The sequence below is a fragment of the Chelonoidis abingdonii genome, chromosome 3 (genome assembly GCF_003597395.2).
Source record: "Chelonoidis abingdonii isolate Lonesome George chromosome 3, CheloAbing_2.0, whole genome shotgun sequence".
NCBI lineage: Eukaryota > Metazoa > Chordata > Testudines > Testudinidae > Chelonoidis > Chelonoidis abingdonii.
Window position 1 is genome coordinate 84,779,894 of NC_133771.1, and position 14,643 is coordinate 84,794,536.

General features: G+C 39.2%; 1 protein-coding gene across 1 annotated transcript in view; it reads left to right on the top strand.

Moving 5' to 3' along the window:
- CRYBG1 (crystallin beta-gamma domain containing 1) overlaps positions 1-14,643 on the top strand; it is a 93,260-nt gene that overhangs the window by 38,988 nt on the left and 39,629 nt on the right. Inside the window, exons 3-7 of the mRNA XM_032783593.2 lie at positions 5,713-7,093; positions 7,192-7,368; positions 10,144-10,191; positions 10,298-10,416; positions 13,895-14,057. Of these exons, the coding sequence (XP_032639484.2) occupies positions 5,713-7,093; positions 7,192-7,368; positions 10,144-10,191; positions 10,298-10,416; positions 13,895-14,057 (1,888 nt within the window). The remainder of the gene's footprint in view (positions 1-5,712; positions 7,094-7,191; positions 7,369-10,143; positions 10,192-10,297; positions 10,417-13,894; positions 14,058-14,643) is intronic.

Here is a 14,643-nt window from a genome sequence, read left to right on the forward strand (position 1 = left end):
GAATCCACCAGTATTTATCTTAGGGCTTGTCTACATGTAAAACACTGTAGTGGTGCTGCTGTAGCCCTTCAAAGAAGACGCTGCTTATGTCGATGGGAGGGCTTCTCCTGTCAGGGTAGGTAGTCCACTTTCCCAAGAGGCGGTAGCTAGGTTGACAAGAGAATTCTCCAATCAGCCTAGTGCTGTCTACATGGGGGTTTAGGTCAGTTTAACTGCATCATGCAGGGTTGTGGATTTTTCACACCCTTGAGCAACGTAATTATACCAACTTAATTTCCTAATGTAGACCAAGCATTATACTTGCTCACACTTAGTGAGCAGACAGTTTGCAGGTTTAGTGAATTGCAGGCTGAGTTGCACTGCTTAGTGAATTGCATGAATTAGCCATATTTGAATGAGTGTAGGAGGCAGGTTTACATGATAGATGGATAATCTATCTTCCACTCTTCCCCACATAAGAATGTATTTCAAGCACACCAACAATGAGCTAGGTGTTTTGGTTTTTTTACCTTTGCTACGTATGGCATTGTTTGTTCAATTTAATACACCTCTACTCCCAATATAATGCGTTCATGGGGAGCCAAAAATCCCTACCGTGTTATAGGTGAAATGCCGTTAAATGGGGTAGCGGTGGCAGGGCTGCAGTAGTGATTTAAAGAGTCCAGGGCTCCAGCCGTGGAGAGCTCCAGGCTCTTTAAATCAACCCCGGAGCTCCACTGCCGCAGCCCTGGGCTCCGGCAGTGATTTAAAGAGCTCCGGGCTCTGGCCATGTATGGGGAGCCCAGGCCATTTAAATCGCTGACTGAGACCCGCTGACGCAACTCTGGGGTAGCAGCGGCAGGGCTCCTGCTGTGATTTAAAGGGCCCAGGGCTCCCTGCAGCAGCTGGAGCCCTGGACCTTTTAAAGCGCCGCCAGAGCCCCGCTGCTACCGCATTATATGCTAACCCATGTTATATCGGGTTACATTATAGCGGGGTAGAGGTGTACAAAGGATACCTTTATTGGTGCCTCATGTTTTAAGGCAGCATTTCCCAAAGCGCAGAACATCCCTCTTTAAGGGAATGGGTTCTCGAAAGTTCAGATGTGGGGTGCTCTGACAGACCTCTTAATTATTTGGCAGAGTCTGTTTTCATTTTTTAAAAGAGAGGTTTCTACCTGTTGCTGTGAAGAAACATATGCTTCACATATTGAAATATAACTGAGGCAGTGGTATTTGCCTGAACTGAAGTGAGCCTGCAATAACACCTGTGAGGAGTTAACTGCCTTGTTTATTTCAATGGGTGTTAACTCAGATTTGCTTAATAATACTTTAAATGTTAAAATTGAGTGCTTGTCAAAACATGTAAGAAAGGAACGAAAGGATCATATTATGAACACTACACCAGAAGTGCCCAAAGTGTAGGGTGGTGAGTGTGAAGGACTGGCTGGGAAGGGGGACATGGAAGATATATACATTAAAATTAGTCTTACAACAATTGCAGGAGGTGAGGGCACAATTGGTTTCCTTTTCCTGAACGGGAACTCAGCTTTCAAAAGTTTAAGGAACACAAACTATAGGCAAGCAAAAAACTGTGTCTAACAGTATGTCTGTATTGCAGTTAGACACCTACGGCTGGCCCATGACAGCTGACTTGGGCTGTGGAGCTTTTTAATTGCAGTGTCCAAGCACAGGCTCTAGGATCCAGCGAGATAGGCAGGTCCTAAAGCTCAAGCTGCATCCTGAGCCTAGAAGTCTACACAGTAATTAAACAGCCCCACAGACCCGGCCAGCGGCAGGTTTTTATTTTGCAGTGTAGACAAGCCCTAAATATCTTGAGAATCTTGCTTATGAAGCTGTATGAGGGCTTCTGTTGACATAGCTGTCTCCTCTCGGAGGTGGACTCCCTATACTGGTGGGAAACCTCTCCTGTCAGCGTAGGTGACATCTTCATTAAACGCTACAGCAGCGCCACCACTGCAGTGCTGTAACCATAGACAAGCCCCATCAACATGGTTTCAGTTTGTTCTTGCTGAAATGCGGCCTGCCTACGGGGCAGTTAGAATGGTCCCTAAGGTTTAACAGTTTCTTTTCTCTGCTTGCCAAATGTTCTACTAGGGCTACTAGGATTATACGAAGAATGGAAAACCTTATGAAAGGAGACTCAAAGAGCTTGGCTTGTTTAGCCTAACCAAAAGAAGGCTAAAGGGAGATATGATTGCTCTCTATAAATACATCAAAGGGATAAATAGCAGCGAGGGAGTGGAATTATTTAAGTTAAATGCCAGAATAAGTATATATAAACGGGCCATCAACAAGTTTAGGCTTGAAATTAGATGAAGATTTCTAACCATCAGAGGAATGAACTTCTGGAACAGCCTTCCAAGGGGAGCAGTGGGGGCAAAACACCTGTCTTCAAGACTGAGTTTGATAAATTTGTGGAGAGGATCATAGGTTATTAGGGTTGGAAGGGACCTCAGGAGGTCATCTAGTCCAACCCCCTACTCAAAGCAGGACCAATCCCCAACTAAATTTCCAAATCCCTAAATGGCCCCCTCAAGGATTGAACTCACAACCGTGAGTTTAGCAGGCCCATGCTCAAACCACTGAATTATCCCCACCCACATCATCCCTGTGATGAGACTGCCTACAATGGCATGTAGGCAACCTTCAACTGCTAGTAGCAAATATTTCCACCAGCCGGTGATGGGACACTAGATGGGGAGGGCTCTGAGTTACTACAGAGAATTATAACCCAGGTATCTTTCTGGTGGGTCTTGCCCACATGCTCACGCTCTGGCTGATTGCCATATTTCAGTTCAGGAAGGAATTTCCCCTGGGTCAGATTGGCAGGGACTCTGTGGGGTTTTTACCTTCCTGTACAGCATGGAGCATTGGTGACTTGCAGGTTTAAAACAAGTGTAAATGGCAGATTCTCTGTAATTTTACATTTTTAAATCATGATTTGAGGACTCAGTAACTCAACCAGAGATTAGAGGTCTGTTACAGGAGTGGGTGGGTGAGGTTCTGTGGCCTGCATTGTGCAGGTCAGACTAGATGATCACAGTGGTCCCTTCTGGCCTTAAAGTCTGAGTCTACAGTGATGAAACTTATGTACCTTCTAGTTGTGATCATATTTGAACAAGTTTCTGTCATCAGTGTGCCTGTGTTGGTGGAGGGGCGTCTTACAAAAGAGATGACATTTGCTGTGCTATATAGGCTGTCCACATAAACTCATTTGTATTCCCACCTATGTCAATTCCTGTTCAATTTAGTGGATAGTATTCTATGCCAACCGATCATGTACAGTAACTCCTCACTTAAAGTCATCCCGCTTAACATTGTTTCGTTGTTACGTTGCTGATCAATTAGGGAACATGCTCATTTAAAGTTGCGCAATGCTCCACTCTTACGTTGTTTGGCTGCCCCCCGTGCCACCCATCCGCTGGTAGACCCCACGGATCAGCGCCTTCCCCCTCCTCCCCCCACCTTCTGCCTGCGGCAGTCAGCTGGCTTGCAGCATTTTGGAGGCAGGAGGGAGAGAGGAGGAACAGGGACTCGGGGCACAGGCTCCCCCTGCCTCCCGAATGCGGCAAGCCATCTGATTGCCCCGGGTAGGAGGTAGGGGGGAGGAGCGAGGACTCAGCATGCCTCCTCCCTCCCCTGCCTCGTGAATGTGGCAGTCAGCTGGTTTGCAGCATTTAGAAGGGAGGCGGGAGGAGCCAGGATGTAGCAAGCGAAGTAAAGGGGGAAGTAAAGGGGCGGGGGGGAGAACAGGCGGGTTAAGGGTGGAGATGTGGGGGAAGGGGTGAAGTAGGCAGGCTGAGGGTTGAGCCCCCCCGCCCCTGGTGCTTGCAGAGTAGGGGAAGCTGCCCTGGAACCTAACCCCCTCCACACACTTACATTAATTCTTATGGGGAAATTGGATTCGCTTAACATCATTTCACTTAAAGTCGCATTTTTCAGGAACATAACTACAACATTAAGTGAGGAGTTACTGTATAGAATTCACCTATCTCTTTTTTGAGAGTCTGCTGGGAGCTGATCGGTGATCTCCCACAATCATCAGACTTCATATAGTGCATTTACACGCACTATATGTTCTCTCATCAGTGCATGTGCGTAACTCCCTGTAATGTTTAGGGAACAGATCACAATCATTGAGGGGAGAATGGGTCAGTTAACACTTTTAATATGCCACTCTTAGAAGTTTTGAAGATTTATGCCGTAATTCTTAACTATGTTCTGTCCTGTTGACATTGTTCCTGCAGCATAAAAGGGCCTGCAAACAGACTTATTTCCCCCTGCCCTGCCAGGAATTCCTTCTCTCCCCACCCTCCTCTATTTTGCGAAGAGGTTCCTTGCCAGCATAACAGCCCTATCCCATCTCCTTTGGAGTCCCTTATGTAGAGTACATTGCATGGAGTGTGACCAGAGCACTCTGTTCTGGCTGTGCTGGGCTGCAGGATGGCCCATAGACAGCTGAGTGAAGCTTCCATGAATTAGACCAGCCCCAGAGAAAGTTCAATGTAATCAAGGGGCCTTGGAACAACCAAGAATTTGAGAGTCAGAAAGGTGATGTAAAGCCATTGCTCCTGACTGCCCAGGCTGCACCTCCTAAGAAGCACAGCTCAGAATCTGACCTTGCAAATTTGTCATCTTGCGTTTAGAAACAGAAGTTAACAAAACTTTTCAGACTTCACTGTAAATTATCAAACAAAATTCATAATTGTGAGAAAATGTTTCTCACTACCCAATTTAACAGGTGTATTTATAGGAGAAATAAATCAGAAAATATGATGTTGGATATCAAGTTGTAATTTTGGTTGATTTCAAATTTTAAAAAAGTTTGGGTGAAAATGAAACTCTTTCAATGTATTCCAAGTTTAAAAAGGAAAATAGTGAAATAAATTAATTCTTCAAAAGCCCACCTCGGTTTACACTAACAATGTATCTGACTTATAAAAAGGAATTCAATAAATTGTCTCCACTGTTAAACTTTGACTTTTGAGATATGTAAATAGTTGAAATCCTCTGCAGTGTTTGGCTATCTGATGCACTGTGTTTATCTACGAAATATTGTTAGGAACTTTGTGTGTGGGTGTGTTTCTAAGTTTGGTAGGCTAGTCAAATAATATCAGTGACTGTATTAGTTGACCATGGTCAAATATCGTCCAATATTCCAGCAAGAATGCCCTGATGTAGGTGTCTGCCTATCTTTTTCATTGCATCATAATGCCATTCTTGCCGTTTTCAGAACTTCATTTCATTGCGTTTCTCATTTTTTCCCTGAATTAAATTAACTCTGTTAAACAACTTGTTTTTTGTAATTAGGCATAAGTACCTGTCTAAGGCTAAGCCTATTAAAGATCATAAAGTCTTAGTCTTTTTAGTTAATATTATGATAAATCAGTGCTTTCAAATACGTGACCATATCTGATGATGTTTGACTGACTAATATTTGACTAATCAGCTAGTTTGGGACCAGCCAAATGTCCAGCCCTATGTTTGACATTGTGAAATACATTTTTCCTGACTTTGGGTTACTGTTGGTAGCACATTTATTATTCCTTTCTTTTTATGAAATCCTTTTGGAATATTGTAACTTAAACTGAATATTGATACTGGAAAAATATATTGTTATGAAACTGTGTTTTATTTCTTATTTTTAAATTAGTACAATGATTCAACTTAAGAATACATTGCAAAATAACTTTCACTGTGCTTCTTGCAGTCCTGCCAAACCCAAGAATGTAGAACTGAATTTTAAAGCTCCTAAAAGTCTTGAAGACCTAGAAAACGAACACGATTCTCTTGAAAAGCCAGTTAATAAAATTAACAGCAGCATTGCCAACAAAATTTCCTTGTTTGAAAATAAACGTGCTAATCAGCGCCAGCGACCCTCTGATGTCCCTGCTTTGAAAAATAACACTGTATCAAATACATTTGTTGGTAGAGCAAAGCTGAAATTTGGAAAACAACCCCAGGAATATGAACAAACTGATAAAATAATTAATAAGCAAAACAATCACCAGAAGTTACCTGAAAATGTATCATGGGTGAAAGAAGGCTTAACAGAAATAAAGGCCAAACCTGAAGAAGGCTCTCAAGTAGGAACGTTAGGTAATGAGGAGGTTGAAAAGGCAGCAGAACTTAAGAAAGGAAAAGTTGCAGGATCGCTGTTTAAACAAACAAGCAAAGCAGATGCTAATGGTTGCTCTTTAAGACAAGCAGATGTAGAACCTACCACTATTAATAAAGACAGTTTGTTACCTATAATTTCTTTACAAGACTCCAACAAAAATGATATCTTAAAAGATAATGCTAATAGAGCAACTAATACAAGCTCAAAATCCCACCAAAGTGACGAAAAAATACTGTTATCAAACATAGAAATCTCATCTCCTTGTAAAGATGATAAATGTCCCCTAAAATCTGATGTAGTTTCCAAAGAATCAGAATTGGGGCAGAATGTGCTTTTTCAGATACAAAATGAAGGCAAAAAGACAGAAACAGGAGAGCCAGTCTCTACAAACATGCAGTCTAACAAAGGCAATTTAGAAAACAGAGAGACATTAGTGCAAAATATTACTAATGCTCAGCAAAGCCCAAGTAACCCTGGTAATATTTCTCCTTGTAAAGATGAGAGTATTTCTGATTCCCCTTCTGACATGAAAAAGTTTACTGAAACTATCAAAAATCTAGACAGCTCAGTTTGCATACCCCAGAAGAAGAAAAGGCCAAAGCTTCCAAATTCCCCTGCACCCCATTTTGCAATGCCTCCAATTCATGAAGACAACTTAGAGAAAGTGTTTGATCCCAGTGTATTTACATTGGGTTTGGGAATAAAGAGAGGAAAAACACAAGATCTAGCACCGGCCCTACAGCTGAAAATGCAGAACAGGGATAGTACAGATGGTGAAATTAAGAGGTCTCGTCTGGAAAAAAGCGCTGTCTTCTCAAGCTTGCTGTCATCTACAGTTAAAGGGAAGGTGTTTACTCCCTCTGTAACCTCAGTAAATACTATCACAACAACTTTCTCAAGTGACTCCTCAGGGATGCCTTCTTTACAACTTGATGCAGCCAGACCATTTGACATGCCTCAAAATTCTGAGGTAATAAAACTAAATAATTCAGAAAATTAAACCTTATGAAACCCTGCTTGGCTGCTAAAACACAAAGCAAACTCTTTCATTTTGATTTTGCAATTCAGTCTCTTTCAGGTTTAAAAGTTCCAAATTACATGGAAAAATATTTCCAAACAGGAGATGCAAAAGAAGAACTAAATTCACAAATTCCAAACTATGGAAGCACTGATAAAAATTTCTCAAGCTTGTTAAAGTCTAGCTCATATGAACCAAATATCCCTTCTGGCTTTCTAGACGGAGAGGTGAGTAAGTTGCAATTCTTCTAACTGGTTGGAAAAGTTCTTCAGCTTTCATATTATCTTCAGTACGCACAATCTGACTTGTTTTTCCTTCCAAGCAGTGAAGTACATAAACTGTGAGTTTAGAAGAGTGGGTAAATGTGGAAATTATATTGTGTGTGTAGCGCTTATTGATGATTCTACAATGTGTCCTTTTCCGAGGAATCTTAATAAATAATAATCAAACACTAGACATTGTTTTCTGAATCCTCAGTTTCCCTTTTTTAAAATAAAGCTTGTTCTGATTTACTTCTGTAGATAGTAGAATATTTTGTTTTCTTGCCCAATTCTGTAGACTTTTGAAGACATACACTTCCTATTGATGATATTCACTGCTTCCCTCCCCAACAAGACACAGGGCCATTTCACTGCTGCAGAGATAATGGGTCAGGCTTCCTTAACTTTTCCTCTGTACTCCTTGTATTTAGGGCATTAGTCATAATTTTTAAGGAGGCTTTAAAAATGGCCTGGTGAAAGATGCTTGATTAATAACCCTGGATATTGAAGTCCTTTTGTCTGTTCACAGAATGAGTATTCATGGGAAGCATTCACACAGAATATTAACTTGATTTTTAAAGTTAATTTAAGGACAGACCTGCTTGTTCCCTCAATAATGTTCTGTTGCACTACATGTTAGGATCAACTCACATTACTGCTGTCTGAATTATGAATAAATGGACAGCTATTTCTATAGAATCATAGAATGTTAGGGTTGGAAGTGTCCTCAGGAGGTCATCTAGTCCAACCCCCTGCTCAAAGCAGGACCAATCCTCAGATTTTTACCTCAGTTTCCCAAATGGCCCCCTCAAGGATTGAACTCAGAAGCCTAGGTTTAGCAGGCCAATTATCAAACCACTGAGCTATGCCCCCCCTCTACAGACCTCTAACATTCAAAAATATTCTCCACCAATATCAAAAAGGCAAAGTACATTCAGTAGGTAGTAGGAAAAAAGGAGAGTAGCAGAGCTGTGAGCTCCCAAATTTAATAATCCCCTCAAAATGGTGCATAGAATTGAGGGAGAATACAGAAAACCAAGAAGTACTTCTCAAAACTGAATAATTTTTCTGTTCTCTTTGGTGTATCCACCAGTGCTTAATCTTTTTTTTTTTTTTTTTTTTTTAAATAGTAGGTTGGGACATTTGGAAGGCTGGTTTTTTTTTTTTCCTCCTCAAGGAAACAGAAAGCCCTGTCTTGCACTATTAAGGTTGCATGTTCTTTTCATCAGAGTTGAGACTTCTATCAAATGTTTCAAGACTGCAGATTAGTTTGAGTGTAGCAGTAGTTTGGATTTACACTGTGACGAAATGGGTGTTCACCCACAAAATCTCATGCTCCAAAATGTCTGTTAATCTATCAGGTGCCACAGGACTCTTTGCTGCTTTTACTGTGAAGAGAAGGGGCTCTTGCTCTGATCTTTTCTAATGGCATGATTTCAAAAATAAATTGTGAAACTCAATGACTAAAGGTAGTTCAATGGTTACTTACCCATCCATGTTTATTCTGTTGCCTGTGGGTTAAATGGAATGTTTTTGACAAGCATAGGGTCCTGATCCTGCAAAAAGATGAAACTTACTCCTGTGGATTTCATAGGACTCCGTACATCTCCCTTTGCAAGACTAGGGCCTTTTTTACTGTTTCCTCCTTAGGAGAGAAAGAGACAATTGTTTTGTTTGTGTGAAGTGGACCCATTGTACATGTTCTCTTGACTAAGCTTGATAGTAAAGTTAATAAGCAGCATAAAGGAAAGGAATATAAGGACAGCAACAAACAATTAGCTTAAAAAACTGGGCAAGTGCTGACTGGAATTTAATCAGAAGCTAGAAAACCAGTCCTGCAGTAGTAGTCTCAACTCATTACGATGATGCCTATAAAAAATGAGCCATCATTAGGCAGCTGGTGTTTTGAGACCAATGTCTGTCATGCTCACCAGCATTGTCTCATTGTTTCCTTATACTTGCAGTCTGTCGGTATCCATCTGTGGTGTGTTGTCTCTTACTTACACTGTGAACTCCTTGGGGTAGGGAATGTCTTTTTGTTCTTTATCCACTGCTGAAGATGATGGGGTCTTGGTCCATAGGTACTAGTGCAATATAAATAAATAAAAATGTTAACGTTTTCTTCTGTTTTTTAGAAACACAATATATAATCACAGCTTTATTGCATATTCTCTATCACTTAGTTCAACATTGGTTTAAAATGTTTGCTTTTAAAATTGTATGTTTTCTAACTCAGTGTACTTTGACTGTTTTGTCTGGCATATTTTTGTTTAGTCTACTCGTGTTGTCACATTCTTGTAATTTTATAAATCCACATTTATAACTAAAAGATGTCCATAAGAAAATTGTGCTGATTATTTTAAATGTATATTTTTATATGCCAGCATATCTAATCTTTCCAATGTTTGTATATGCTTTTTAAGTTTTTGTTATTGAATTCACATACTACTGTAATTCCAGTACAACCTCAGTTGTCTAAGTGGTCTGTGAGAACACTTTTGGAAAATCTGGAAAGCTGGCCAGCAGGATTTTCAAGGGTATCTGGTCCACAGGCAGCACTTTAACTAGTATAACATTTGTGTATATGCGACAGAGTGGTCTACAGTAGGAGAAATTTGAAACAAAATTAAAATCCATTTAAATAATACCAAATGAGAACACAATTATTTGATTGTTTTGTAATGGAAGAATGACACACTCTAGTAAATATCTATTCATATTTTTTTCTCCCCTGTCTATCAGGCATTTTCAGGAAACAGCCAAAATAAAATCAATCCCAGACCTGGCAAGGTAAGGTTTATATTTTCTGTTTTTCTTACAGTCTACTATTTCCTGTTAGATTACAAATGGTGATATATAATGGTCCTGTGGTGTGTTTTTGTTTGTTTTAATACAGATGGTGATATATAGTGAATCAAACTCTCACAAGAATGGTATAGAAGTTTTTAATGATGTTTTGGATTGCAGCTCTTGGGTGCTGTCATCAGTGATTTTAGTTAAAGTCATTCGAGGATGGTAAGATGGGAATTTTTCTCCCTGTGATTTTGCCCCGTATCCATGAGGCTAGGAACAAAGGGAGCAGAACCACTTTGTAACTCCATTGCAGTACTATTTCAACTCTGTCAATTTAACCATATTTTGATTGTCCATTACATTTTTTTGGCCAAACCAAATCAAGAAACATGTTCTAATGTTAGACCCTTCCTAAGCTAGTACATGGCTTCTAAACTCTAAACTGTGCCCATTGTCCAGCCAACTGGGTTAGTCTAAGCTGGTTTTGTACCATGTATGCAACTGTTTTAGTAAATGTGATTGCTGATCTGAAATAGACAGGGTCTTTACGTGTCCCTGAAGGCAGACCTCTGCAGCCACCAGAGCCCTGTTGAGGCCAATGATGTGTAGCATGGAATTAACTGTAGGCAGCTGGGGTTCCAGGAGTGTGCAAGGGTCTGCCTGGCTAGAGTGAATTGCAGTATTCGGGGGAGGGGGGCGTTATCATAGTAAAGCGTGATCATGGTGACATCATTTCAGCTAAAAATCTGTGTGCCTTTCTCTTAAATCTTTGTTTCCTCAAGGGGGCATACTGTAGGTGAGAGGTTAAAACTCATTCTGCTTAAAGTTTCCCAGGTGGACACTTGGCACACTAACAGCCAAGATGCAATATTTTTTCATTAACAAATTCTTCTTTAATAGATGTAGCTGTTTTTGATGTCACATACGTGGAATTCACAAGTTACAGATTTTTTTTTGTCAACTTCTACACCACTAATCCGTATTTAAAAGCAATCTACTTTGCATACTTTAGTTTACACATTGGACTAATTACCAAATATAAAAGCCTTTGGGCAGTTTAACTCTGCTATAAAATTCATGCAGTCCTCCTTTTTTCATTTTAATATCCCTTTCTACATAACTACTTTTGCATATGCTATCTCATTGTTCATAAAAAAAAACCCTACACCATAGTGATATAGCGTAGCCATGATGTGGAATCCTGGAAACCAACAGAAAGCACTTTGAATTTCCTCTACAAAAAAATTTTCTCTTAACCAAATCCTTTTGCAATAACTTCAGTAAATGACCACTCTGTCTATATCATCACACATGATGACAGAAGACACTCAGCCTTTGTCCCCATGCCTCACAACACGCCTTATGGTAAGTGTGGCATTATTAGACAGAAGCTTCATATCCCATCAGATCCTATTGCTTCATTATATTTTATTACCAAATTGATGTTGAGGAGTTTGGCAATAAAATGCATCTTTTCACATAGTTAAGAGGTTCAGACAAGTTCTGGGATTAGGTGTGAGCCTAGAAAGTGTTGTGTTAAAGCAAGTATTCTTACCATTCCAGGTTGCACCAATATAAAAGTGTCAAGCACTTTCTAATGAAATTGCAATGCCACCAGTAGGTATTTGTATTTTTAAAAGAACATTAAACACAAACACTGGACAGTAACTTGCATGTCAGCAACTTTTGGTGTATTTACTATCTCCAGTTGATCAGTTGTTTTGGGAAAGAATTTCAAAGTTAATGCTTCTGTCCTTTCTTAACTATTACTCTTGTTGTGTCTTGGTATTTAGTATATTTATTTAAGATCACATGGTTTTCATGCCTCAGCTTTGCCTAGGCATAACAGTTTGATGTGCATTTCTTTGCATTTGATTATTTAAGACAGACTGAAGATTGCATTAACATTTTATTAAACAGTTAATTATAGAAAGGATCATGGTTTTTAACTGTAAATGTTAGGATAGCACATATCATAGCTTAGTTAAGCAAGACTGCAATAGGAAGCTGATGCTTAAGGGTATGGTATTGTAGAGGTAGGGAAGTATAAACAGTTTCTACTCCAGATTTCTCTCTTAGATAAGATGCTTTATTAGAAGCTTTTGTTAAGTGGAGAATTGGTAAATGCAGCCCAGCATGATAGAAAATTCGTGTTTCATGCAGGGTGGATTTGATTTAAACCAAATTTATTTAAATCACTAATCAGGAAGGCTCTGTTTAATCATGAATTTCTACATAAAAGTGCATTCTTGGTGGTTGTTATAACCTTAGTACATATTCTTCACAACTCAGAGACAAATGAGATGCAAACTGGGTCTCTTTTATGACCTGCTGCCATTGTAGGTTTTCCTGTTTAGTGAGAGAATGGTATGATAGATCTCAAATCAATGAAGGCTACACTTGGAAAGACCTCAAGACTTCTGGAATATGCTGCTCAAACAGTTTCACTTATGTTTCTACTGCCTATCCCTCACTTCTCACATTTATCTCCAGACTTCTTCTCCTTCTCCAGATCTATTTCTCCCCCAACAATCTTCTGTTTATTGAACTTTTTGAAACTTTATACTTTTAGAGAGAGGTAAGGGATTGATTCTGTGTACACAAATTTGCAGAGAGACAGTAGGGTTGAGGTCTGTTATTTCTCACCTCTATATATTATATTGTTTGTTTAAAAACATTTTTACATGTTATCTCTGGAGACACAAATCCACAGTTTGAGAACTACAAAACTAAGCATTTCTGATGATATCTTCTAGCTCAGGGGTAGGCAACCTATGGCACGGCATGCGAGCTGATTTTCAGTGGCACTCACACTGCCCCAGTCCTGGCCACCAGTCCGGGGGGCTCTGCATTTTAATGTAATTTTAAATGAAGCTTCTTAAACATTTTAAAAACCTTATTTACTTTACATACAACAATAGTTTGGTTATATATAATAGACTTATAAAAAGAGACCTAAAAATGTTAAAATGTGTTACTGGCACGCGAAACCTTAAATTAGAGTGAATACATAAAGACTCAGCACACCACTTCTGAAAGGTTGCCGACCCCTATTCTAGATTTAGCACTGAGTCCCATTGGGTAGATAGAAAGATTAACCTAAATAATCTATACAGAAGCCACTGGAACGCCATAAAATTGGGTCCCTAATCCATGAACTATTGCAACTCATTTACAAAACTTTTCTTAAACATTACATGAATATATTGTCTCATACTACAGAATTAGAATTTATAATCCCTATTCCATGATAACTTATCTTTGAGCTATAATGTATCTTAATTAAAATTATCTTTAGATAGGTTTTTTCCTTAAAAATCTGGTTTAAATAAAAAAAAAATCATTGATTTTTCTCCACCCTGGTTTCATGGCTGCTTTACATTTACTAAATGACTTTTTCATGGGCAATGTTTTATATTTTGGGGGAATGGTTTTTGTACATAAACAACATTTGGACTTAAAAAGTGTGGGCAGCATTGTGTATAAATCTCTGTACTAATGAGAATATATCGTAGTTATCAGGCCAGAAGGAATAATCTAGTCTGATCTCCTGCATAACCCAGGGCGTATGACTTCTCTGAATTAATTCTTGCTTCAAGTCCAATAGCTGTTGTTGGATTAGAGCATGTCTTTTAGAAAATCATGGTTAGTTAAAATGTCATCATGAAAAGTATGAAGGGGAAACTTTTCTGTTCTTTAGCTGGATTCTGTATGAGAAACCAAATTTTGAAGGACCCTCTTTTCCTCTGGAGGAAGGAGAACTGGAACTCACTAATATTTGGAGTGAAAATACTTCTGAAGAGAAAGATGAATATAACTCAGCTAAACCCGCAGTGATTGGTTCAATTAAACACGTAGTAAAGGCAAGTAATATTATCTATTTTTGTTCAGTTCTTAAATATTTTTTAGACTTTGTTTCTTTTGGTGTCATAAATAATTCTGATGTCAAGAAACTGATTTATTAACACACCAAACATATCATTACTTAAAGTATGGGTGTTTGAGACACATTTGAGCTTATGCAATGATTCTGTGGGTTGTTAATAAAATAATTGGTGGTGTATTGCAGTAGCAACTCTGATAGCACTAGTATAGTGGGGGAGAAAGGATACCCTTCGCCTTGATATTTATCATTACTTAATCCCTCAAAACATAGTAGAAATTTAAAATGCAGTATAACCCTTGCAAATTGATTAAAAATAAAATCTCCGAAGTTCAGTAAGTACATGGGATCTAACATACATTTTTTTGTGTGCACCCGGTTTACACACATTCTAGTGCACACCCACAAACCCAGATTTGCATTAACAAATATCTATAGCCACACAAATTGTGGGTTTTCATGTACATGGTATTAGCATACACAACTTATTGTGTGTGTGTTAACGTATCATTCAGAAGTCTTGCCATTTGAAGGTTGCCAAAATAGGCTATAAGCTGTAGCAATCT